Here is a 24,055-nt window from a genome sequence, read left to right as displayed (position 1 = left end):
GGTTCTTGGACGACATTACAAGAATGAGCGACGAAAAATTAAGGCGTGCTACCTCGGCATCTCTAGTTTGATATACTATGTATGGGAGGCACGTAATCGAAGGTGTTATCAAGACATTATCCCGAATTTTGATTGGATTTTTCGCAAGGTGCAGGTCCATGTGTATCAGTTTGTAGATCTCAAGTCACTGTAGTATCCAAGTTGCCGGTGCCTTTATTCCTGAGATGAGATTGATTTGTGGTCTGTGGTGCTTTGTATAGCCTGTAGATGGACATGTAAGTATTGTGATGTGAGGACATGTGGGGCTATGGTGTCTTGATGTTGGTGGTGTCATAAGTTTGATGTAGTTTTTTGTGTGATGGGTCATATGTGTGTGCCTAGCGACTAGTACTGTCTAGGCTATGATGCTGATCTTTTAATTGTACATTTAAGAGGTCTAACTTCTTTGTTATTTTATCTATATATGAATCATTAAAAAAAACAAGTTGTTATAGTTTTTTTTTTGTATTTTTAATGATTTTCTGTCGTTGACAATGTTGCATGTGTAAAAAAGAAAATTATTTATTGATTTTTAAAATAAACTAGTGTCCATGAGAAATAATATTAAAATTTGTGGTCTCACATTTATACCGGTTAATTCGATAGGTAAATGTTTTTTTTATAATTTATCTACATGATTTATGCACATTTAGAATCTGATTTTTAAAATATTCATCTTATTTAAAATTTAAAATTTAAAACTATTTATTTATATTCCTTTGAATATTTATAATTGTATCATATCCATAAGTGTAAATTAGTAATTTGGATGTCCAGTTTTGGTCGGCTTGACATATGCGTAGGCGTTTATGGATTCTAAAATTAGTCCGATGTGAACGGGCGGATAAAAATAAAAAAAAATATAAAAAATAAAAAATTAATTTTAAGAATGTCAAGCCATTTATAACCTCAAACAATGTGCCAGTAATAAAGCAAGTTGATATCTCACATGTCGGGCCCGACTAGCACTAAGGAAAAATATAAAATAAAATATTAATAAAAGGAAAAATTATTTACTATTTTCGCATGACAAGTGGAATTATAAAGTATAAATAAATGTATTTAATGATGAGTACGTAAAGGATGAAAGTTTATGTTACATAACCATTTATATACTTTCTTTTAAAAGTCAATTCAAATTAACATTGTTTATCAACATAAACGTGAGAAATAATCTCTCTTACGTCCCAGGAGACAGCCGTCCGAAAAATTTCGACAACATCTCCCCTATAACAATTGACCTTCCCTGAATCCTACATGCTATATAACTCCATAACAGACTATGGATATGTAATGACAGAATTAAATACATAAAAGTGACAAACAAAGCCACATGCACATATAAATTGTTACGCCCCAAAAGACAGCCGTTCGAGAAATTTCGACAGCATCTCCCCTGTAACAATTGACCTTCCCTGAATCCTACATGCTATATAACTCCATAACAAACTATGGATATGTAATGACAGAATTAAATACATAAAAGTGACAAACAAAGCCACATGCACATATATCCACCCCATAATGATCCACCGGATCACTCTCACCATCCCTGCAGCGAAACAAGCACAACCACGCAGATATAAAACGATCCACATCAACAAGTATAACGGTGCATGAACAACAAGACTCCCATCCATCATAATATCCAAGTCTCAATAAAAATCAAAATGTCGAATCAACAAAACTGCAGATACTCAAGTAGAAAAGACACTAAAGGAAATCCGACTAAGTCCGATACACCGATAGCAAGAAAACAAACAAACTCGACAGATCTCTTAGGACTAGCAGGGCAGCTCTCCAGACGACCTCAACCTGAAATAGACATACAAGTAAAACGGAGTGAGTTCGAACGAACTCAGCGGGTATCAAGTAGACATGTATCAAATAGCTAGCCGACAGAAATGAAAATACCGGCAGAAGAATGACAGGAATGAAAATCTGAACTCATGTGTATATATACTCACCAGAACATGCTAACGATATAATCATAGGTAACATGATCCCTAACAAATCCATACGATCCCTGTATATACATATCCAACATATGCAGATAACCTGAATGCAACAATATCACAAAAAAAAATCTCTATATCATACACAAGTACAAGAACATATCCTGGTCACCCCTGTTACCCATCTGATCCTTACATACCAAAGTGAGGTCGCGTGGGTCCTCAATGATAAATGCCCGTCAGATCCATCACCGAGATGTGAGGTCGCGTGGGAACTATGCCCGTCAGATCCATCACACTCAAATGGTGAGGTCGCGTGGGAACTGAATATGCCCGTCAGATCCATCACCGATAGGTGAGGTCGTGTGGGAACTGAATATGCCCGTCAGATCCATCACCGATAGGTGAGGTCGCGTGGGAACTAAATATGTCCGTCAGATCCATCACTGCTAGGTGAGGTCGCGTGGGAACTGAATATGTCCGTCAGATCCATCACTGATAGGTGAGGTCGCGTGGGAACTAAATATGCCCGTCAGATCCAACACTGGTATGTGAGGTCGTATGGGTAGGGATATAACCGCTGTACACTCTGACGTCATCGCTAATGCGTGACCGAATGGACAGTATGCTGGCCAGCATGTCATAATATAGACATGGTATCTAACCCTAGTACAGATAACCACCTACAATCCATAAGGCATACTACACTAGTACTACTGTGGTACGAAGTCATATGTCTAGCATGTGCATCAGAAAAAGTGATGTATAACAATCAAGCAGTAGCATATGGAAAGTGTCACATGATATACAATCAAAGGAATAACTGGTAAGTAATCAGATCATAGGTATCAAATAAAATTTGTATGAACTGAAAATATATATCACTGGTAGCTAGAAATCTCTACATGTCTAAACACGGCATATCTATAAATAGATAAGTCAGAGACAAGATACCCGCCTTCCGAATGTAGTCTGTATCAGACAAGAACCTCCGGTAGCAATTCAATGTCCTGTAACACGGAGCTTAAACTTAGCCATTCTTATATCAAGGTGATTGACTAAATGAGTAATTAAATTGTATCAAGCTCGATCCTAAACATTCATATTCCTTTAATTAACTCCAAAGAAAAAGGATGAGACATGACTCTATCCTATACATCGCAATTAGATTCTTAATTACGTTGATCATTTTGGGTTGTGATCCATTAAGTTCATTCGGTTACAAAAGGTAATACACTTAATAATATTCACAACCATTCTGTTGATGGAAATAGGAATGAAACTATTCTATCAACCGCATTGACTAAATCAGATGAGATACTCGATCAATTACAAGCAAGGAGTATTCCTGTTGAAATCCATCAAAAATGTAAAAGTTGCCATCATTAACTGTTCACAATGCCACTAAAGGAGATATTCTATTATACCTTTATTATTTATGTTGTTATTCAATAGTGATTATAATTAATTAGTGATATTTAGAAAAAGTGTTTCTAATGAACATTGCGATGATAAGATTTCTGCACTAATCCTAGTTTGCTTATTGTCTTATACCAAAGCAATAACAAACAGAATAATAAGGCAGATTAGAATTTAAAGGCAACTATAACATCACAGCAACGTGCAACCAAAATCGAAGAACCCACTTGGTTCTATTCCAACAAGGCCCTCCCATGTGCAAAGGTAACTAATCCACAACTCTAATCATCCAAGCCAAGCACAAATAAATGCAACATCCCCAAATTCCGAAATCCCTAAATCCACCTAGAAGATCCGGCTCAAATAAACACTTACCTAAATCCAACTCTGAGTCGATCGACTTCTTCCCGAATCCAACCTCCGATTTGTTGCCCTAGGATTCAAGCATCGGTTGGCGGTGGTCGGCGAAAATGGCGACTGTGCTGGGGCGATCAGAGAGTCCTCTCCTTGCGGCGGCGGGGCTGTGGCCGTCGGTAGGACAGCAGCGGCGTTAGCAATAGAGGAGAGGGAACAGGAACGGGAGGGGAAAAGTTTTGTTTCCACCCGAGAGGCTTCGGCTTCGGCTAGGGCACGATGGAGGAGGAGAGCACGCGGATGTCGGCGGAGGAAGAGCTATGCGAGTTCCAGAGAAAGAGGAATCGCGAAGGGGGAAAATAAAAGGGTGTTAACGGATTCCTAATGGGTTCTCCGTTCCTCTACGCGACACTGTCGCGTGCTCGGCTTCTCCGTTCTTCTCCTCCGTCGTGAGCTCCTCCTCCGTACGTTCGCGTCGTTCCCCTCAGTCCGTGCTCGCGCTGTTCCTCCTTCGTCCGTCGCGAGCTCCTCAGTCCGTGCTCCTCACGCCGCCCTGCTTTGGGTTTGTGCCTGCATCGTCGCGGGCGGCCGGGTCGATGGCCGCCCTCTACTTTCAGAAGTGGATCGAGATCGACTCTCCAGGCTCGGCTCGAACTCCAAACCCTAAATATTCCTAGCCCCTTTTATCTGCCGTGTACGTCTCAAGCATCGGGTTCTGCTTTTGTGGCTTGCATCTAGAAGGTTTCCTTTCGTTTTTTTCTTTCTCTTCTTCTTTCATTTCCTGCAATATGCTCTTCAGTGAAAATAATTTTTCATATTTTTTAGTATTGTGAAATTCTTAGTGATTCTCGGACTATTTGTAAACAAATAGACAGGGAAAAGGTAAAACATTTGAGCATTATTTGTTTAGGCGATGAAGAGATCAATCTGTCGACCACCTGGTTGACATTGTGTTTTTTTGAATTCTTCTTTTTGTTGTTGATTATAGAATCTACTTGCAATATCAAACTTTATTAACCTTGTAGTCCTCTTTATTGATGAGGAGTCACCTTTTCAACTGGGGGTTAGGAATTTGGGATTCTTTATTTTATTTTTCAATCAGCCTGACACGTTAGATGAGGATGGAGGATGGAATATGGAAACCACCAAAGATTCCGAATCCACAACACAAGGGACCATGGAAACTCAAGGTGTGTAATTCCAATCTGAGCTTGATGAATGTAATGTCTTTTGTATATGTATAATTCATAATTCTCATCAATGATTGAGTTTACAGAGGATCAAGAACCCAAACTACAAAGGGAAATAGAAATCCCCGTGGATTGATAATCTTGGTAAGATGAGCATAGCATCTGATTGCTGATAAACCTGTTAGCTTAATACCATCATGTTTGCATTCTGGATAAATAAAAAATGATGCTAGTGAAAATTTATATTCATGATTTTTTTTTCAGATCTTGAGCTTTCATAAATTCTTCCATTGTCAGAAGGAACTCATGATAGAAATCTTTTTATCCATCTATTTTCTCTTCTGACTAAACTGGGAGCTTACATTTTTTATTACTTTGTGTGCTGAGAGAGCAAATATAGGAAAATCTTGTGATCAATTAGTCTTTCAGTCTAATCTTTTTTAACAATGAATTTTTGTTGCTGCTTTTATGTTGTTTTTGTCATAGAGCATGCTTGCTCTAAATTTATTTCCTAAAATTTTCGGTTATGTCACTTGGTGTGATTGTTTCTTTCATATTCTGGATCTCAGAGCAACCACTAATTCTATTCAATATGTTGATCTACGATGCTAGTAGTAGTCATGTTGTGTAGCGTGCTGCTATTGTTTACGGTGTACCAAACAGTAATTTATCTTACTTCCAATTGATTAAAGTCATGGTAATCGATAGATTAAATCCTTTCTTAGACATTTTACTTTGCTCAATCGCATAGGAGGCACAGTGTAATTTTGTACTTATAAATGTTTTATGGTGAAGCTTAGGTGCATAATTTGCAAATCAATCTTCACGATTGTGTTTGAATCAACTAAGAACAAAACATTTAATTTGAACAGGAAATATACAAGTAGGGTATATAGAAATTTTGAATTGTAAAATATTAGAGTAGTCTATAATGCATTTTGAGAAAGTGAGATATTGTATTCGTTTCTTCCATATTCCATACCATTTAATCATTACTAACAAATGGAGTGATGAACACCCAAGTCATAACAATGGTCTATTGTTTGATGTTACAGTATTGGATTGCAGTTTGCAACATCTTAAGTTCAGGCACCAAATACCATAAATGCTCCAGTTCAGTATCAAGCAGCAACACAGGTGACCCCTTCGGGAACACAAACCTGGACAACGCCTAGAACTCAGAGTGTACCTCTCGTCGCACCTTTGCATCAGACTGCACAACAACCTTTGGCTACCGCTGTGACTGTTCCAGTAAGATTTTTTTTTAAATTTTTTTGCATTTGTTAATTCTGCTTAGATGAAAATTTTATAGTCTCCTTGTTAACCTTATACTTCTGATAAAAAAGGCGCAAATTGTACAATCAAATTCTACAGAATAGGCCTCTTCTGACTGGCAATATATACTGCTGCTGATGGAAAAAGGTGTGGACTGAGTAATTATGCTTATTTTATGTTTTCTTTCATGACGTTACTATTTCTAATCATGATTACTATTGCTACTTACATTAAAGTTATTCAGAGTTAAAATACTTTCATCGATGTATGTCAATGTTCCACTAAAATCTTGGTGGTGTGTTATTGTCTCATATTAGTACATGGTATTCTTTGTCCTTTGATTAGTTTTATACATTATTCCTTTGTTATGTTTCATCATTTTTTTATGCTAGGTTTGCTAAACACAAAAATAAGAAGACTAGGCAATCTGCCTGGGAGAAGCCCCTTGAATTGATTCCTATTGAGGTAAGTCATTTTATGAAACACTAATATTCTTGTTAATTTTGGTACTTGTTTGACACATGCTACACCTTTTCAGTGTGCTATAAGTATTTAACATCTAGTTGTTGTGACCAACCAGAAATATTTAATGTATATAAAATATCTATCGCTAAGGTGGTCTTTTATGCGCGAGGTTTGCTAAACACAACATCCTCACTTTTAACTCTTTTGTAGTGTATCTGGTTTATCATGTTTGCATACTTTTTTATAGGTTCTGGATCCTTCAAGTAAGCCAAATGATCAAAACAATTTAGGATCAATAGTACTTGTTCAAATCACTTCAAATAAATCATTTATCATTTTGCAAAGTCAATGTTGATTGTTTTTCCAATTAACTTAATCTATATGTGTGTTCATAGTTTAAGGCAGCTGAGTTTACTGCTGTTGTGCCCATATTTTGGATAAATTAGTATTATCTTTTGGCAGGTTGGTATTTGGCAGATGGACCTGTTCTATTTCTGCTGCTGTTGACTTGGTGATGCTAATGTTGTGCCCATACTTGGTGATGCACTTGCTGTTACTCTGGTGCTGCTAATGTTGTGATGCACCTGTTCTATTTCTGCTATTGTTAGAGGATATTCTGTTGCGTTGAAACCTTTGTTATGGACATGCTGCTGTTAATTATGGAGCTTCTATGTTGGAAGTTGTAACTTGAATTTGTGTTATGAACTTGTATAAGTTGTATGTTATCGACCTGCTGTATGTTATGAATTTGTGTTATGAACCTGCTGTAAGAATGATTTTTGTGTAAATATAAGTTGTATGTTTTGTATGTGATTGAGTAAATTTTGTAGCCAATAGTTTTGTATTTACAAAATATATTAATTCTTATTTACTGCTAAAAAAATCAAAAGACAACGCTTTTAAAAACGTTGCAAAAACCCAAGCAATTTGTAAAACAATTACAACGCTTTTTAACCGTTGCAAAATGTGTTGTCATACCTATTAAAAACAACGTTTTTAAAGCGTCGCAAAAAACGTTGTAATATTTACAACGCTTTTTCTGCGTTGCGAAGGTGTTGTCGATGTTAACAAAGACAACGCTTAAAGACGTTTGTCGTTGAGGGACCCCTTTTACAACAGGGCCTCTTACAACGCTTTTTACCCCACAAAGACAACGCGTTTTTCGCGTTGTCTATTGACATTTTTCTGGGGATGGAGAATCTCCGAATCTCGGAAAGCGGGGATGGGTCGGGGATGGTATTCCAAAAATTCCCCGTCCCCATCCCCGAACTCGACTTTGATAATTTCATTCATTGAGATTCATTAATTTGATTATATCCTTATATCAAATGAAAAAATAAGTCATATTGATAATTACTTGTTTGAATACTATAGTTTCATTATTTCTAAAACAAATAATATTTTCTTTTTTTAATTAATAAAAAAGTAATAAATTTTAAAAAATACTTTTTAAATACTAGAGTGTTGTGTGAATAGTTGTATTGCTGAATGATCCTTTTTGTTTTGCAATGAATAAGCTAAAAATATGGCATATCCGCATGTGGTTCAAAGATCACCTCACTAATTTCTTAGCCTTTGGATCTTGTTCCTATAGAGTTCTGTTAGTAATCTCATTGCTGAATTATCCTTTTTGTTTTGAAATGGTCTTATCATAGGCACGGATGTTGTTTGAAAGTTTTTAGTGTAATTTTGCCATATCAAATTCTTGCTTGTGTTTGGAAAATCTGACTTGGGGGTCAAATTAGGTGACCAATGGTTTGTGTGTGTGTGTGTTTTTTTTTTAATTTTTCAATTGAATCTGTCTAAATTGTATCAAATGTTTTTAAATATTGTAATCCCATTGAAATTTGGTTTTTAATTCTCGGCTTGATTCGCTGTTTCTGATTCAATAATTACACTGATTCATTAAGCTTGCATCACATACACTGGTTATAAAACTCGGACCTGGAAAAATTGAAAGCTTTGGTCCAGTACGATTGTAACCGGATCAGATGTGCCACTAACCCGGTAAAGGCTAAATAAATCAACTGATTTTTCTGTAGATTCCGAGAGAATTCCTAGATTTTAAGAAAAAAAAATCAAAATGGCCTCTCATTTTTTTAAAAAATTATTAAAGGATGTTTAATTTTAATTTTTTTTTTATCAAAAATGATATTTCACTCCATTAGCATGTACAATTATTTAATTGTGCTTTAGTATATTCTTCATATTTATATTTCTCATCTAAATTCTGAATCGTAACTATTATATCATGTGTATCAGTTACAATTTCATAATTACTACAACGTAAATATTAAGTAAGCATGTCTAATATATATTGTAATAGTTACGATTTTTATTTTAATTATTATTTTCATCTAAATTTAAGGGCGTATTATAGTAGTTATGAAATTGTAGTTATTATATATATTATAATTTCATAACTATTATAATATAAATATTAGATAAACAGGTCGAATTTGTATTGTAACGGTTACGAAATTAAAATAAAGATATTTAAAATTAAAGAAATAATAAAATCTGGATGTTGTCTTATACTTTCAATTTGATTGATGATACTTTAAAGTTTAGATTGATATTATTATATGCACAAATACGATAAACAAATAAATAAATATTAATTTTTATTTAGATTAATTAAAATGAGCATGTATAAGAAGAATAAGTGGTCTAAATTTACAAAAATCATATAAGGATTAAATTAATAATCTAATCAATTTAAATTTAAGATAAATAAAAAAATAAAAACACAAATTAGAAATGTGAGGTGTGTATGTGTGTGTGTATATATATATAATAAGAATAATTTGTAAATAATTAAATCATGAATATATAAAAAATAATATAATATATATATAAGGAAAATGAATGTAAATTTATTAAAATATATAAAAACCAATGAGTTTACTTTTTATTTTGGAGTCCTCTAGCTAGGTTAAAATTCAAAATATATAGGTTGAGTATCAAAGATGAATGAGTGAATGGGAGGAGAAGAAAAAAAAATGAGCAAGAGAAAAAACACATAAAAAGCATAAATAACAAGAGTGTTTTTTTCTCTTTTTGTACCGTTATAATTTAATTAATTATAGAAATAAAATATAAAAATCAATTAGTATTCTTTTTCAAATACAAAAATAATCAAAGATAATTATAGTAATAAATGACCAATTAAAAATAGTTTAGGATTTAATAAAAATCAACTTTTTATATTTTTAAAATAAATTAATAATTATATTTTATTTAATAAATATAATGTATATATAATATATAGAAAAATTATTTTTTTGAGGTCCTATAACTTAAAGTCGGCCGGGCTACAACTTAATAGTTTACTTTTGATATACTATATATGACCTTAAAAATTCCACTTCCATTTTAACAATTTTGAATAGCTCCAAACAATAATTGAAGAAATTATGTTGTTTATAAATCAATTTAATTTGACGTAGTCTATCAGTTTGAAATTACAGAGGCAACCCTAATTCTGAAACCGAATATTTATATATATAGTTATTCTTTCCAAAAATGATGAAAATCTAAAAGTGGAGAGAAATTTTGAATTATAATCAATCAAATCTTAATCTTGTTAATCAATCAAATATTAATCATATAACTAATCAATCAAATATTAATAATATAACTAATCAATCAAATCTAAAATCAAATCTTAATGGTAAATCAGTAAAATCTTAATTTAACAGAAAAGGAATAACGAACAAATCGGATTTGTATAATTTAACAGAAAAGGAATAACGAACAAATCGGATTTGTTGTTAGGAAAAAGTCTGCGCTTATAAATAAAGTCCTAACCCCCAATTCATTCTTCATTCTTCATTCTTCATTCTTCTTCGCTTCTTCGCCTTCGCCTTCGCCTCTTTCCAAATTAACAGAGACGGCGGCTGTTGCAATGGGAAGCATAGACGTATGGGAGCATAACCTCGAGGAGCAACTGGAGTTGATCGCAGCCATTCGCCCCTCCTTCCCAATCGTCGCCCTCGATATTGAGTTTTCTGGTTTCATCCACTGCACCCCTCGCTACTTCACCGAACAGGAAAGATACCGTGACGTCAAGTACAACGTTGATAATCTCTATGTCATCCAGCTTGGCTTTGCTCTTTTTGATGACCACGGCAACCAGCCTATGCCCCATGTATCATGGCAAATTAACTTCTCCGACTATGACCCAGAGGATGATCCTTCTTTGCGGACACCCCTTCGTAAAAGCGGCATCGATCTCCAAAGAAACCGACGGGAGGGCGTTTCTTTAGAGCGCTGCGCCACTCTGCTCCGGGAGAAATTATTCGGCCAGGGCGGTGAGTATGTCACATTCCATGGCCTGTATGATGTCGCGTACCTGTTGAAGATTTTAACCGGCGGAAAGCCGCTGCCGGATACGCTGGGAGAGTTTATAACGGAGGCACAGAGCATTTTCGGCGGAAGACTCTTTGATCTCAAGTACATGGCGCGGTTCTGCCATGGACTCCACGGCGGCGAGCTCGGGCTGATGAAGCTTGCAAATCTATTGAACGTGGAGGCAGACGGCGTCGCTCACCAAGCAGGATTCGATAGTTTGGTAACTGGACTAATTTTCCATGAGCTGCATAGGAGGTGGGAGATCGACGACGATCAAGTCTCTATGATTCTTTACGGCTTGGAGAGTGCTTGCCAGGAGATTAAGTCTCCATCTAATTCTTTCGATCCTCTCCGGCTCCCACTGGCTTCACCGAGGAGTAGTATTATGGTGCCACTGCCGATAATGCGCTCACCTTGTCCTTTCCCGTCTCAGCCCTTCGGCTACGGCGATGGTGGTGGTGTTACTGTTCAGCTGCCGGCGACACCTTACGCCAGATGGTTTCCGGCTCCAATCGGTTATCCTTTTCATGTTGTTGCTGTGCCGTCGATCATCTTTTAATTAGTAATGTTAGTTTGCAGTTTACTATTACCATTGAAAAACACTGATTAAAACTATTGGCATTGTTTTTGCCATTGGGTTGTTGTTAGAATTCTGTTGTTTTGTTGGTTTGCTTTTAGAACTCTATGGAAAAGTATGTAATCAGCATTTGTTATATAAAATTGAATTCTTATAATTACTTGTCGATCAACTCATATTGCATCCGATCTAACTTAGGCCAAACCAAACTACGATGAACTCGACTGACTGTTGGCTGATTGAAGCCTCCAAACAAATTGACAATATAATTTATTAATTATGTTATAATAAATAAAAAATTTGGGCATGTTGCACGATAGATTCATAATTTTTAAATTAGAAAAGTTGTGTGAAGTTAGATTGATCCAATTTTTTTGGTTTCATCGATTGAGTTGATTTAGTTAGTCTGGCTCAATTAAATCGGCCCTAGTTGGACTGGTTGGTAGGCTGCTCTTTGCAAAATCTAAGTTGCTTCCTAGTTGAGTTTGTTCTAGGAGTAACCATTATATTTTTTATAAAAGAAAAGACAATTCAAATGTTTTTAAAATAAATAAATATGATTACTCTTGGATTTTTAACTATTTTTTATAAAATAAAAATAAAAATAAAAAATACTGGGCAATTTTCTCCACTCTTAATCTTTCACGTAACAAAGCATTGTATGATGTCAAACATGTACCAAATCTGAAAGAATATGATTTCATTAGGCATATTGAATTTTAGCGGTTGTTGTTACAAATCTATAAGCGGAGTAATAAAAGTCAGTAAAGATGTTTTGATAGTAATGAAAGGACAGATACTAGCAGAGAATATTTATAAATTGCTAGGAAACACAGTTGTAGATAGAATTGCTTTGTAGTATTTGAATCAAATAAGACAGTCTTGTAGCATAAGTAGTTAGGTCATATGGGTGAGTGTGTGATATTGAAACTTCATAAAAGAAATTTATTGAAAGGCGTCAAGATGTACAAACTCAATTTATGCAAGTATTGTATAACAAAGTGCCGTTCAAGACAACCACACACAAGACGGCGGCGAGCAATACTGTAGCACAGCTGTTGTAGTACTGTAGCACGTGTGGCAGTAATGTAGCACACCTGCTGCAGTAAATGATATACTATATATGACCTTAAAAATCCTACTTCCATTTTAATAATTTTGAATAGCTCCAAACAATAATCAAAGAAATTATGTTGGTTATAAATTAATCCTTTACATATATATATCTAATCAATTTAATTTGACGTCCTCTATCAGTTTGAAATTACAGAAGCAACCCTAATTCTGAAATTGAATATTTATATATATAGTTATTCTCTCCAAAAATGATTAAAATCTAAAAGTGGGGAAATTTTGAATTATAATCAATCAAATCTTAATATTGTTAATCAATCAAATATTAATCCTATAATTAATCAATCAAATATTAATCATATAAATAATCAATCAAATCTAAAATCAAATCTTAATCTAAGCTAAATCAGTTTGACAAAAACGGAATAACGTAGAAATCGGATTTGTTGTTAGGAAAAAGTCTGCGCTTATAAATAAAGTACTAATCCCCCATTCATTTTCATTCGTCGCCTTCGCCTCTTTCCAAATTAACAGAGACGGCTGTCGCCTTCCTCCCAAATAAACAGAGACTGCTGCTGCAATGGGAAGCATAGACGTATGGGAGCATAACCTCGAGGAGCAACTGGAGTTGATCGCCGTCATTCGCCCCTCATTCCCAATCGTCGCCCTCGATATTGAGTTTTCTGGTTTCATCCACTGCACCCCTCGCTACTTCACCGAACAGGAAAGATACCGCGACGTCAAGTACAACGTTGATAATCTCTATGTCATCCAGCTTGGCTTTGCTCTTTTTGATGACCACGGCAACCAACCTATGCCCCACGTATCATGGCAAATTAACTTCTCCGACTATGACCCAGAGGATGATCCTTCTTTGCGGACACCCCTTCGTAAAAGCGGCATCGATCTCCAAAGAAACCGACGGGAGGGCGTTTCTTTAGAGCGTTGCGCCACTCTGCTCCGGGAGAAATTATTCGGCCAGGGCGGTGAGTATGTCACATTCCATGGCTTATATGATGTCGCGTACCTATTGAAGATTTTAACCGGCGGAAAGCCGCTGCCGGACACGCTGGGAGAGTTTGTAATGAAGGCACGGAGCATTTTCGGCGGAAGATTCTTTGATCTCAAGTACATGGCGCGGTTCTGCCATGGACTCCTCGGCGGCGAGCTCGGGCTGATGAAGCTTGCAAATATATTGAACGTGGAGGCAGACGGCGTCGCTCACCAAGCAGGATTCGATAGTTTGGTAACTGGACTAATTTTTCATGAGCTGCATAGGAGGTGGGAGATCGACGACGATCAAGTCTCTATGATTCTTTACGGCTTGGAGAGTGCTTGCCAGGAGATTAAGTCTCCATCTAATTCTTTCGATCCTCTCCGGCTCCCACTGGCTTCACCCAGGAGTAGTATTACGGTGCCAGTACTGCCGATAATGCGCTCACCTTGTCCTTTCCCGTCTCAGCCCTTCGGCTACGGCGATGGTGGTGTTGTTACTGTTCAGCTGCCGGCGACACCTTACGCCAGATGGTTTCCGGCTTCAATTGGTTACCCTTTTCATGTTGCTGTTTCTGTGCCGTCGATCAGCTTTTAATTAGTAATCTTAGTTTGAAGTTTACTATTACCATTGAGAAACACTGATTAAAACTAATTGGCATTGTTTTTGCCATTGGGCTGTTGTTAGAATTCTGTTGTTTGGTTTGCTTTTAGAACTCTGTTGAAAAGTATGTAATCAGCATTTGTTATATAAAATTAAATTCTTATAATTACTTGTCGATCAACTTATATTGCATTCGATCTAACTTAGGCCAAACCAAACTACGATGAACTCGACTGACTGTTGGCTGATTGAAGCCTCCAAACAAATTGACAATATAATTTATTAATTATGTTATAATAAATAAAAAATTTGGGCATGTTGCACGATAGATTCATAATTTTTGAATTAGAAAAGTTATGTCAAGTTAAATTGATCCAATTTTTTTGGTTTCATCGATTGAGTTGATTTAGTTAGTCTGGCTCAATTAAATCGGCCCTAGTTGGACTGGTTGGTAGTCATACTAAATTAATGAGTCGGACTATCTCCCCTACTATATAATATTTAATGAATTGATCCATTTTACTATGTATATCTGTTTGACAGCTCTAACTAGGACAGAATTTATCCACTTCATTCATTTTTTATTCAATTTATTTATTTATTTTTCCTGTGCGATTAAGAAAGTGCTAGCTACTAGTTATCCCCTGATAGAATTTGACCTACCACAGGTTATTCTTCCAAAGCCAACACATGCAGCATGGAGCTAGCAAGCTAGGAAGATAAGACCTAGCATGTAATTAATGGTAGAGCCATCAATTTAGATTAATTCTGTCAAATTAATCTGTTCTATTAAATAATTTAAATAAATTGGATTAAAATTTTATCAATTTATTTTAAAATAAATTTAGATAGATCGATCCGTCTAAGCCCACGATCCGTATGGGTCGGCTCATGATCCGAATGGGTCCGCTTGTGATCCGCGTGGTTTGATCTGTGGATTGAGAAAATTTATTTATTTTTTTAAAATAAATAATTAAAGAATAAAATTCAATGAATTAGTAGGCTTGACCCGTCCAAATCACAATCCAAACTTAAAAATTTTAATTTGACCCGTTTAAACTATAATTCAAATTTAAAATTATTAAAATTTTTATTTTTTAACAGACCCGTAGATTGGCCTGCCTAACCCACAATCCACCTTAAGTTGAGTTAGGTTGGAAATTTTTCAATCCGCTAAGTTAGTGGATCGGCTCTCCCCGTCCCATCATATAATGGATTTCTGACCGATTGATCTACCCTGTTATGGATTGGTCCGTTTGACAGCTCTAGTTGATAGTCCCTACAATGGTTAGTTAGCTGATGCCAAAGTTGTAATATTAATATAGAAACTATCAATTATTATATTATCAGCAGGGAGCATCTCTGACATCAATTAACAAATAACATCGTAACATCATTTAAAGAAATAATGTTCTGACTTGATGTTCAGTAGTCTAAGCAGAAGTTGATAGTTGGGAATGACCAGAAAGATTTCAAATGTTCTGCCTTCCTATACTTCTCTTTCACTAACATTTAACATGTCATAAAATTTTTGAATTTCAGATGTTGGTATTTCATCAACGTGATCAAATGCATTCATCGTATCATAAACCATTAACTGCATTATATTATCATTAAATGATGATTCATGTTGAGCAAATGATGATTCATATTGAGCAAATGATGATTTCTGTTGAACAATATAATCATATGACGAAGCACTATATGCCCAATTGGCTCAAACACATAATATTTTTCATGATAATACCAGTTGTAATAATTTGGAACAAATCCATTTTTACCTAGATACACTTTCACAGTATCCTCATTACAAAAAATTATATTTCTACATTTGCAATGATTACATGGACACCGTAATTAATCACCATTCATACATTCTAGATGACGCTTAACAAATTCTACAAACTATTCAACTCCATCGAAGTATTTTTTAGTAATAAATCTATTTTCTAATCTATTATATATCTAAGCTTTATTCATATACATTTTAACCTAACGAGAAAAAAATTACAATATTAATAAATGTGTAAAGCTAAAGTATATACATAACATACACTTAATTAAATCATACTACCATTTAAACTTAAACTAAATAAGATATTTTAAATTCAAAATTAAAAATACCACCAACAGAGTAGATCGCAAACGGACAAGAGGTAGTGCTCAGAATATGCAATTAGAATACCTGAAGATAATAAAATAACATTACAAAATTAATATCAGTCACATTACATAATATCTTAAATATAACAATCAAATTATTTCAATATATGCTTGTTTGTGCACCCCATCTCCCGGCCAAGACTGCACGTGCGTCCGAACACGGTTGTATCCATGTTCAGCAGGATGCATTTATGCCGAGACCTAGCTTATAACCAGCCATGTGGTATCCCTGACTCGATATCGCAATGAGCCACGTGGCCACCACCCTGTGGCCAGCCCCAGCAGTCTCGGCAGCCCCGAGGTCGGCTCCAGTAGCCTTGGCGGTCCCACGGTCGGCCTCGACCCCACTGTGCTCTCGACACCTACAACCCCGCACTCCGCCGTGACCAGATTGGTGCTGAGCCCAAGCCCCCAGGCAACCCTGTAGTCGCCAAGGGGACCGGCCGCGCCACTAGCCCAGCTGCGGTCGATTGACCACACCACTAGCCCCGCGGCCAACTGACTGCACCACCGTCGCGGGATTGATCGCACCATCACCCCTTGGTCAGGAGAGGGATCGGCTGTGCCACCACCCCAATCACGGCGCCCCCGCCGCGCGCCACCGGTAAAAAAAACAAAAGTGAAGTAAGAAGCTTATCGCCACCCCGCAACGACGAAGAGAAATCCCATCGAAAATATCACATCGGAGAGCAGATCAAAGAGAGATCGGAGATTGGAGGAAATTTTTTAGGGTTTGGGAGAAGAAATCGAGCGGTGCAATTTTAGAGAAATTTTAACGACTGATCACGCTTCGGTCGCAATTTAGCGACCGAACCATATTCGATCGCTAAATAGCGACAGAATCACAATTAGTGATCGAACCATCTTTTGGTCGCCAATAGTAGCGATCGAGTCACGGTTCAATCACTAATAGTAGCAACCCAACCTGGTTCAATCGCTACTATTAGTGATCGAATCGTTATTCGATCGCTAAACCGTGATTCAATCGCTAATGGTATTTGCGCTAATTCTAGTGATCAAACTTAATAGACTCTAACCCTGATCCATCCTACTTGAATCCAAATTTAGCGACCGAATATAAATTCAGTCGTTAATTTTGCAACTGATATTGTAATTCAGTCGCTAAACTAGTGATTGAATTTATATCGATCGCTAAATTAGCGATCAAATTTATATTCAGTCACTAATTTACGACTATATCTATATTGATCGCTAAAATAGCAATTGAAATATATTCGGTCACTATTTAGCGCAACCGAATTACAATATCAATCGTAAAATTAATGAGTGATATAAATTCAATCGTTAAATCTATCGCTATTTATGATTATTTTTGTAGTGTTTGATTCTGTGATTTGAATTATTATGTTCTTTTATTAGTTACTTTTGAATTCAAACATGAAATTGTATAGAATCAATTGACATACTACTGAAACAATCCAATACCTGAAATACTGAAACATTATTAATCCTGTTCAGAAACTCAATCTTTATAAAGTTTTTTCGTTATCTTAGATCAGCTTCAATTGAATTAACAAGTTTGTTTTTTATTCAGCTAGCTTTTTCACACTCAAAACTACATTAATATAATACGTAAAATACTGATATAGTAGCAATCCTGTTCATAAACTCAATTCTTAAGAAATCTGTTCAATATCTTAGATCAGCTTCAAGCACACTCAAAACCATGTATTAATCCAAAATACTGATACATTATCAATCCCGTTCAAAAACTTAATCGTTATAAAATCTATCGATTATCTTTGAACAGAATCAATTAAATTAACAAGTTTATTTTCTTTTCGGCCTTCTCACAGTCAAATCTTCATTAACACTCTCTCAAGGACATACAAAACAGGAAATAAATCGTCAAACATTATGTGCATTTTCATATTTAAGTAAATATCGAAAAACAAAATCATAAATGTCGAAAGAGTTAAGTTTCAATTTTTAAATCTAAAGAGTTGGAAAAGCCAAAAAATATAATGTCATACATATCGAATATTGGGTAGCTTTCTAGAGTTGAGTTTCAATTTTCAGTCTAATCAGTTGGAAAAGACAACGAAATAAATTAAGTCCTAAATGTTGAATATTGTGTAGCTTCCCAGAGGAATTGAGTTTCAATTTTCTGCCTAAAGACTAAAGAGTTGGAAAAGCCAAATACAAAACAAATTAATTTATATTTATGTTAAAGGAATTTTGCAATTTGCATAGGTTGGTCCCATGTAAGTTGGATTGAACCTATACTGCATATTCGTATCACAACGCGTGACACGCCTATCGCTTTCAAATGATTTTTTATTAATTATAATATAAAATATTTTTATTTTTTTTATTATTGGTAATTAAAAATAAATAAAGTTACTAAATTATCCTTAAACGTTTTCTTTTTAAATTAATACTACATATATAGTTTGCTTTAGTTTAATTTCATTATTAATTTTTCAGAATGTCGAGCTATGATGATAAGGCATTGCATCAGATCTAACTTAGGTCAAATCAAACTACGATGAACTCGACCGACTGTTGCCTGATTGAATTAAGCCTCCAAACAAATTGACAATATGATTTATTAATTATGTTATAATAAATAAAAAATTTGGGCATGTTGCACGATAGATTCATAAATTTTAAATCATATAGAAAAGTTGTGTCAAGTTAGATTGATCCCATTTTTTTGGTTTCATCGATTGAGTTGATTTAGTTAGTCTCGGTCCTACTTGGACTGGTTGGTAGGCTGCTCTTTGCAAAATCTAAGTTGCTTCCTAGTTGAGTTTGTTCCAGGAGTAACCATTATATTTTTTATAAAAGAAAAGACAATTCAAATGTTTTTAAAATAAATAAATATGATTACTCGAGGATTTTTAACTATTTTTTATAAAAATAAAAATAAACAATACTGGGCAATTTTCTCCACTCTTAATCTTTCACGTAACAAACTAGTCGTAATAATCCACACTTCCAAATTTTGACCCACGTCGATCCAAAGCTGCTGCCCTTTGAAGTCCGGTAAATTCGATGTGTCAAATTAATTAGCTATCATTAATTATAAATAAAATCAGTAGCATTGCAAGCGATTGGTCGACTTAAATCAGCTTAACCAATGTGATTGGCTAGGACAGAATTTATTTTTAAGAGAAATTTGAAAATTGGAAATGGTGTTTAATGCTAACAGTATGATCAGTGTTCAGCAGTTCACTCATCACCATGGAAAATTTTGATCTCATCTTAAAGATTTTGGACAGTGTTCAGAAAACTTGAAGCTCCTCTGCCTTTTTATTTGATTTTCCTTAAAAATTTCTCATCTATCTCTACTGTGCATGTTCATGTTGAGATCGGCTTCCGGACGTGTCATCGGACCAGTCAGCTTCCAGGGGAAAAGAGGGGGGGTGCAACTGCCGGAGAGGACCACCCCACCGAAGAAGGAGAGAGGATCAACCACCGGAAGGCCCTGAAACATCACAGGAGAACAGAGGTCATCCTAGCGCCGGGGAGTCCCCGGACGGCCACTCCGACGCTCAAGTCAGCCCAGTCAGGAGGAAGAAGAAGTACAGTAAAAGCAAAATACTGTAATGAAATGCTCAGTCCAAAAATGATAAGAAGAGTGAGAGAGAGAGAAGAGAGAGAGATTGGAGACCCCCTGAATCTCTGCTGTGGCCTCCTTTATAACCTTTAGAAGATCTTGATGAGATCTAAACTGACAAGACATGGCCTTTGATAAGATCTTGATATGACAAGATATGATCTTGAGAAGATCTTGATAAGAACTTTTCTGACAAGACACAGTCCTCGAAAAGACCTTGATATTGACAAATCGTGTCCTCATTTAATGTTTGACAAAGTCATTTAATAGAGAGAGAGAGGGTCGCTTCTAACAAGTCACATCCAAATTAAGACTTGTCAAATCTGATTATTCTCCTTTGACAGTCGGAGGTATGAGTGCAGAGGGATGTAGCGACACTGACTTGTGATTGAGGAGCAGAGCTGAGTTGCCGAGTGGGTTGTGGCAAGGCTGAGCTGCTGAGTGGGCTTAGTAGAGCTGTGGCAGGGCTGAGCTGCTGAGCCGAATGGAGCCGAATGGGCAGGCTGTGCTGCCGAGCCGAATGGAGCCGAATGGCCGAATGGCCGAATGGAACAAGGCCGAATGGCCGAGTGGTCGAATGGAACAAGGCCGAATGGCCTAATGGCCGAATGGCCGAATGGCCGAGTGGCCGAATGATCAAATGGAACAAGGCCGAATGACCGAATGGCCAAGTGGCCGAATGGCCGAATGGCCAAGTGGCCGAATGACCGAATGGCCGAGTGGCCGAATGGCCGAATGGCCGAGTGGTCGAATGGTCGAATGGCCGAGTGGCCGAATGGGCTATTCGGTCATGAAGGAGACGAAGGGGTGATTCGGTTCTTTTGAAGTAGGGGGAGAGAACCGGGTCAATCGAGACTGTGGTTGTGGCTGACCGGACTTGTGGGAGGGACCAGGATCGGACTCGAGTCAAACCAGGGGCCCCCATGAGTTATTCCCGGAACATAAGCCTCCCCGCTAGTCTAGTCGAAGGGAGCATAAGTCGGACTGACTAGACCGAGTCATTGCTCGAGTCTGATCCGTATCAAAGTCCGGTTTAGTGACTTGAATAGCTGGGTAATCATGATGAGTGGAGAAGTAGCGATCAACGAAGGACACGTGACCTTGTACCTTTCGCCACGTCAGTTGCGCGGTATGGCGATGAGCAGGCGGGGAGGGAGGCGAGTATTTCTCCGCGATCGTTCAAGTCCAGGTCCGAATCAGAACCTGGCATGAGGGCCCCGCCAACTGTACGCCAAATTTGTTCCTTGTGGGAAGGCTGACAAGGGATGACCTTGGGAGACTTTCGCTGACAAATCATATCAAGGCTTGATGGTCCTTTTCACATGGAGAAAGGACGTAATCTCGGGACGAAGGGACTGAGTTGATTGAGTGGCTCAGAGTGACTTGGACGAGCGGTAGAGCCGGACTACCGGTCTGGTCCGAGTCAAAGTGGTCGAGTCCCACCTAGCTTGGCTGACTCTTTATGGTACTTGATCGAATGTAATGGTAGACCGTATATTATTTTCCTTGGAAGACGAGGGTTCAAGGACGAATCGGGTCTGAACGCAAGGTGTTAGCTAAAAGAGGAATTGTCGGGCGTCGATGATGCGGGTAAACCATAAGCTTTCTCCTTTTGACCGTGATTGATCATAGGAATCCATATAACTGTAAACCTTTCCCTCTTTGAGACTACCTTGAGGTGGAGCCCACCTTTCCTATTCCCCACGCCATCCTAATTTTGTTCCGATCATTTCTGCCCACTGTACTTTTACTAGGGGGGCCAGCTTCCCACCTAGCTGCCCTTTTGCCGACCCAAGTCAGGCAGGGCTCGGTAAGTGCGGCGACGACGTCTCCCAAGCTATGCAGGGCTTGTAGGGTGGGAGATCGGCAGTATACCGCGTGGGCGATCAGTGACATACGACTGGAGGAGATCAGCACTGTGCCGCGGGGAAGGTCCGTGACCACATCGTGAGAGTGGCTATCGGCGCGGGTATTAGCAGGCGAAGAGTAGTCCGCGGCCGTGAAGCGAAGCTCTCGGCTACGGTGAAGATGAGGGCTAGGGCTCGCGCGAGAACTCGGAGACGAGTCGAGGTTTGGCGGTGAGGACCACGAGCAACGGCTTGGGCAAGAGCCGTGCTTCAGGACCGCGGTGAATGTATCGGCGAACGATGGTTCGGGTGAACGGCGCTTGAGGGTTGTGGTTGAGGCGAGACGAGGTCTCGGCGCGGTAGCCGTCGCAGCTTGTTGAATCAACACAAACGACGGAGAGGGTCAGCGCCGCGCCCTTTTGCCGAACCGGCCCGCACGGCTCTGCGAGGCTTGCGGGCGAGGTGAAGGCTCGGACGAAGCGTAGTCGCGGGCGAAGACAGAGGCAGCGGAAAAGGAGGAGGTTGTCGCGGCCGATTCCGGGCCACGACGAAGCTTCCCGTGCCGTGTCGACGGAGACGGCCGTGGGCGAGTCGCCTGTGGCGACGCGAAAAGCGGGGGCGCAGAGTCCTGCTTGAACCAAGGCAAGGCCATAGAGAGGTTCTCCGGTGCGGGACTTTCGGCAAGGGCTCGGAGATGAGCCGAGACGAGGGCTCGGCGGTGATGAGTGGCGGTTCATGCGGGATTTCACGTGTTCAAAGATTCGGAAGGTGGCGAGTTTGTGGGCTCCAACCCGTGTAGGCAACGACGACCCGCCGTCGCGATTCGGCTCGAGCAGGCGCTTGCTGTCGCGGGCGTTTCTGGTCCACGACGAAGCTTCCCGGGCGAAGCTCCAAGGTCGGGCAAAGCTTCCCCACAGAACGTCTCCGGCCGGTGGCGACGGTGCCTTCCGCGGCTTCCACACGCACTATGCGCCGTGGAATCACCTCGACGACGGTCTTAGCGAAGACTGCCTCGTCGTGGAGGATGAGGAAGTCGCCACAGCGCTCGACGAGGAACTTGTCGAGGTCAGGAGGGTCCTCGTGGCCGAACTCCGTTCGGAGCTCGAGAACGACGAGCTCGTGCCTTGTTTCGGTGAAGAATCGCTCGCGGTCGACGGGGTAGGAGACTAAGGGGCCAGCGATCTTTCTAGACGCACAGGTTGAGTACACGTGCTCCGAGGCAGAGCTGGTGGCAGACGGAGGACTGGCACTGGGCGAAGCACGCACGTGAAGTGTCGGGCGCCGTGGGGCCCACTGCTTCCCTCTTCTTCGCTTTGACAGAGAGTATGGTTGGATACGACTGTGAGGTCGATGTTTCCCAGGTCCGATTTTTCGGTTCGGTTGTTACCAGGACAGCGACTGGACTGCCGGCTGCACCTACTTTCACGTGGTGGAGCTGCAACTCGCTGGGCCTCGTAGAATTTGGTAGCGTGGAGGAGATTTAGTGTAGTGGGGCTCATATTTGCCTTTAAGCCATTACTGGTGGGTTGAAAGGGAATGGCAATCCCAAGATAATGATGTAAATGAAGTGATTGATTTGATGTAAATGAATGTGGCTGAATAACTGACCCAAGGTAATGATGAACTTCCTTGTAAGCTATGCAGTCGGTTAGTGCCAAGTCGGTAAACTTTTGGTTTTGAAGTCGGCAGATCGGGTGCCGCGGGTCGATGTGGAGTTAGCCAAGACTCCAGCTGATCTACTGCACTAAGAAGGGGGGCCGAGAAGCCAAAACTGAAGCAACTAACTGCTTGAGACTTTGAGCTGTAAAGGGCACGAAAACTGAGAACTGCTGAACAGACTAACTGATTCTGAGTTGTCAAAGTGCGTGTAAAACTGAGAGGCTGCTGAATGCTTAGATATCAAGGGAGCTGTGAAATAGGTGAAGCCGAGAGGCCTGCAGAGTGCTCTGAAAGAGTGAGCTGCGTGAGTCAGAGAGAGCCAGTGAGAGTTCTGACTGAGCTGTCTGATCAGAGGGAGTCAGTGAGGGTTCTGCTTGAGCAGAGTGAGCCAGGGAGAGTGCTGACTGCTCTGATTGAGCGGGGGGAGTCAATGAGAGTTATGCTTGCTTGTCGTAAGGAGAAATCGCGAGCTCAGGGCTCGGAGCTCCTGACCTGTCGTAAGGCG

The 24,055-nt window shown here is 38.8% G+C and overlaps 2 protein-coding genes and 1 long non-coding RNA gene across 3 annotated transcripts; 2 read left to right on the top strand and 1 right to left on the bottom strand.

The window, feature by feature from the left end:
* Positions 1–1,674: 1,674 nt before the first annotated feature.
* LOC141842629 (uncharacterized) lies at positions 1,675–4,113 on the bottom strand. The gene is made up of 3 exons (XR_012602944.1): positions 3,789–4,113; positions 2,953–3,004; positions 1,675–1,854 (listed from the first exon to the last, which is right to left on the bottom strand). It is a non-coding gene; the product is annotated as an uncharacterized LOC141842629 (long non-coding RNA).
* Positions 4,114–10,604: 6,491 nt separating this feature from the next.
* LOC141843462 (putative CCR4-associated factor 1 homolog 7) lies at positions 10,605–11,609 on the top strand. The gene has a single exon (XM_074731519.1). The coding sequence runs from the start codon at positions 10,605–10,607 to the stop codon at positions 11,607–11,609; it is 1,005 nt and encodes a 334-aa protein (XP_074587620.1).
* A 1,672-nt stretch (positions 11,610–13,281) lies between these two features.
* Positions 13,282–14,292, top strand: LOC141843461 (putative CCR4-associated factor 1 homolog 11). Its single transcript, XM_074731518.1, has one exon. It carries the CDS (start codon positions 13,282–13,284, stop codon positions 14,290–14,292), a length of 1,011 nt encoding a protein of 336 aa, XP_074587619.1.
* Positions 14,293–24,055: the final 9,763 nt, after the last annotated feature.

Source organism: Curcuma longa, chromosome 12 (genome assembly GCF_044706935.1).
Source record: "Curcuma longa cultivar G26 ecotype Majalengka, Jawa Barat chromosome 12, ITB_CL_G26_1.1, whole genome shotgun sequence".
Lineage (NCBI taxonomy): Eukaryota > Viridiplantae > Streptophyta > Magnoliopsida > Zingiberales > Zingiberaceae > Curcuma > Curcuma longa.
This window is presented reverse-complemented; position numbering and strand designations above follow the sequence as displayed.

Coding starts and splice junctions, on each gene's coding strand:
- LOC141843462 (XM_074731519.1), top strand. CDS start 10,605: ATGGGAAGCATAGACGTATGGGAGCATAACCTCGAGGAGCAACTGGAG.
- LOC141843461 (XM_074731518.1), top strand. CDS start 13,282: ATGGGAAGCATAGACGTATGGGAGCATAACCTCGAGGAGCAACTGGAG.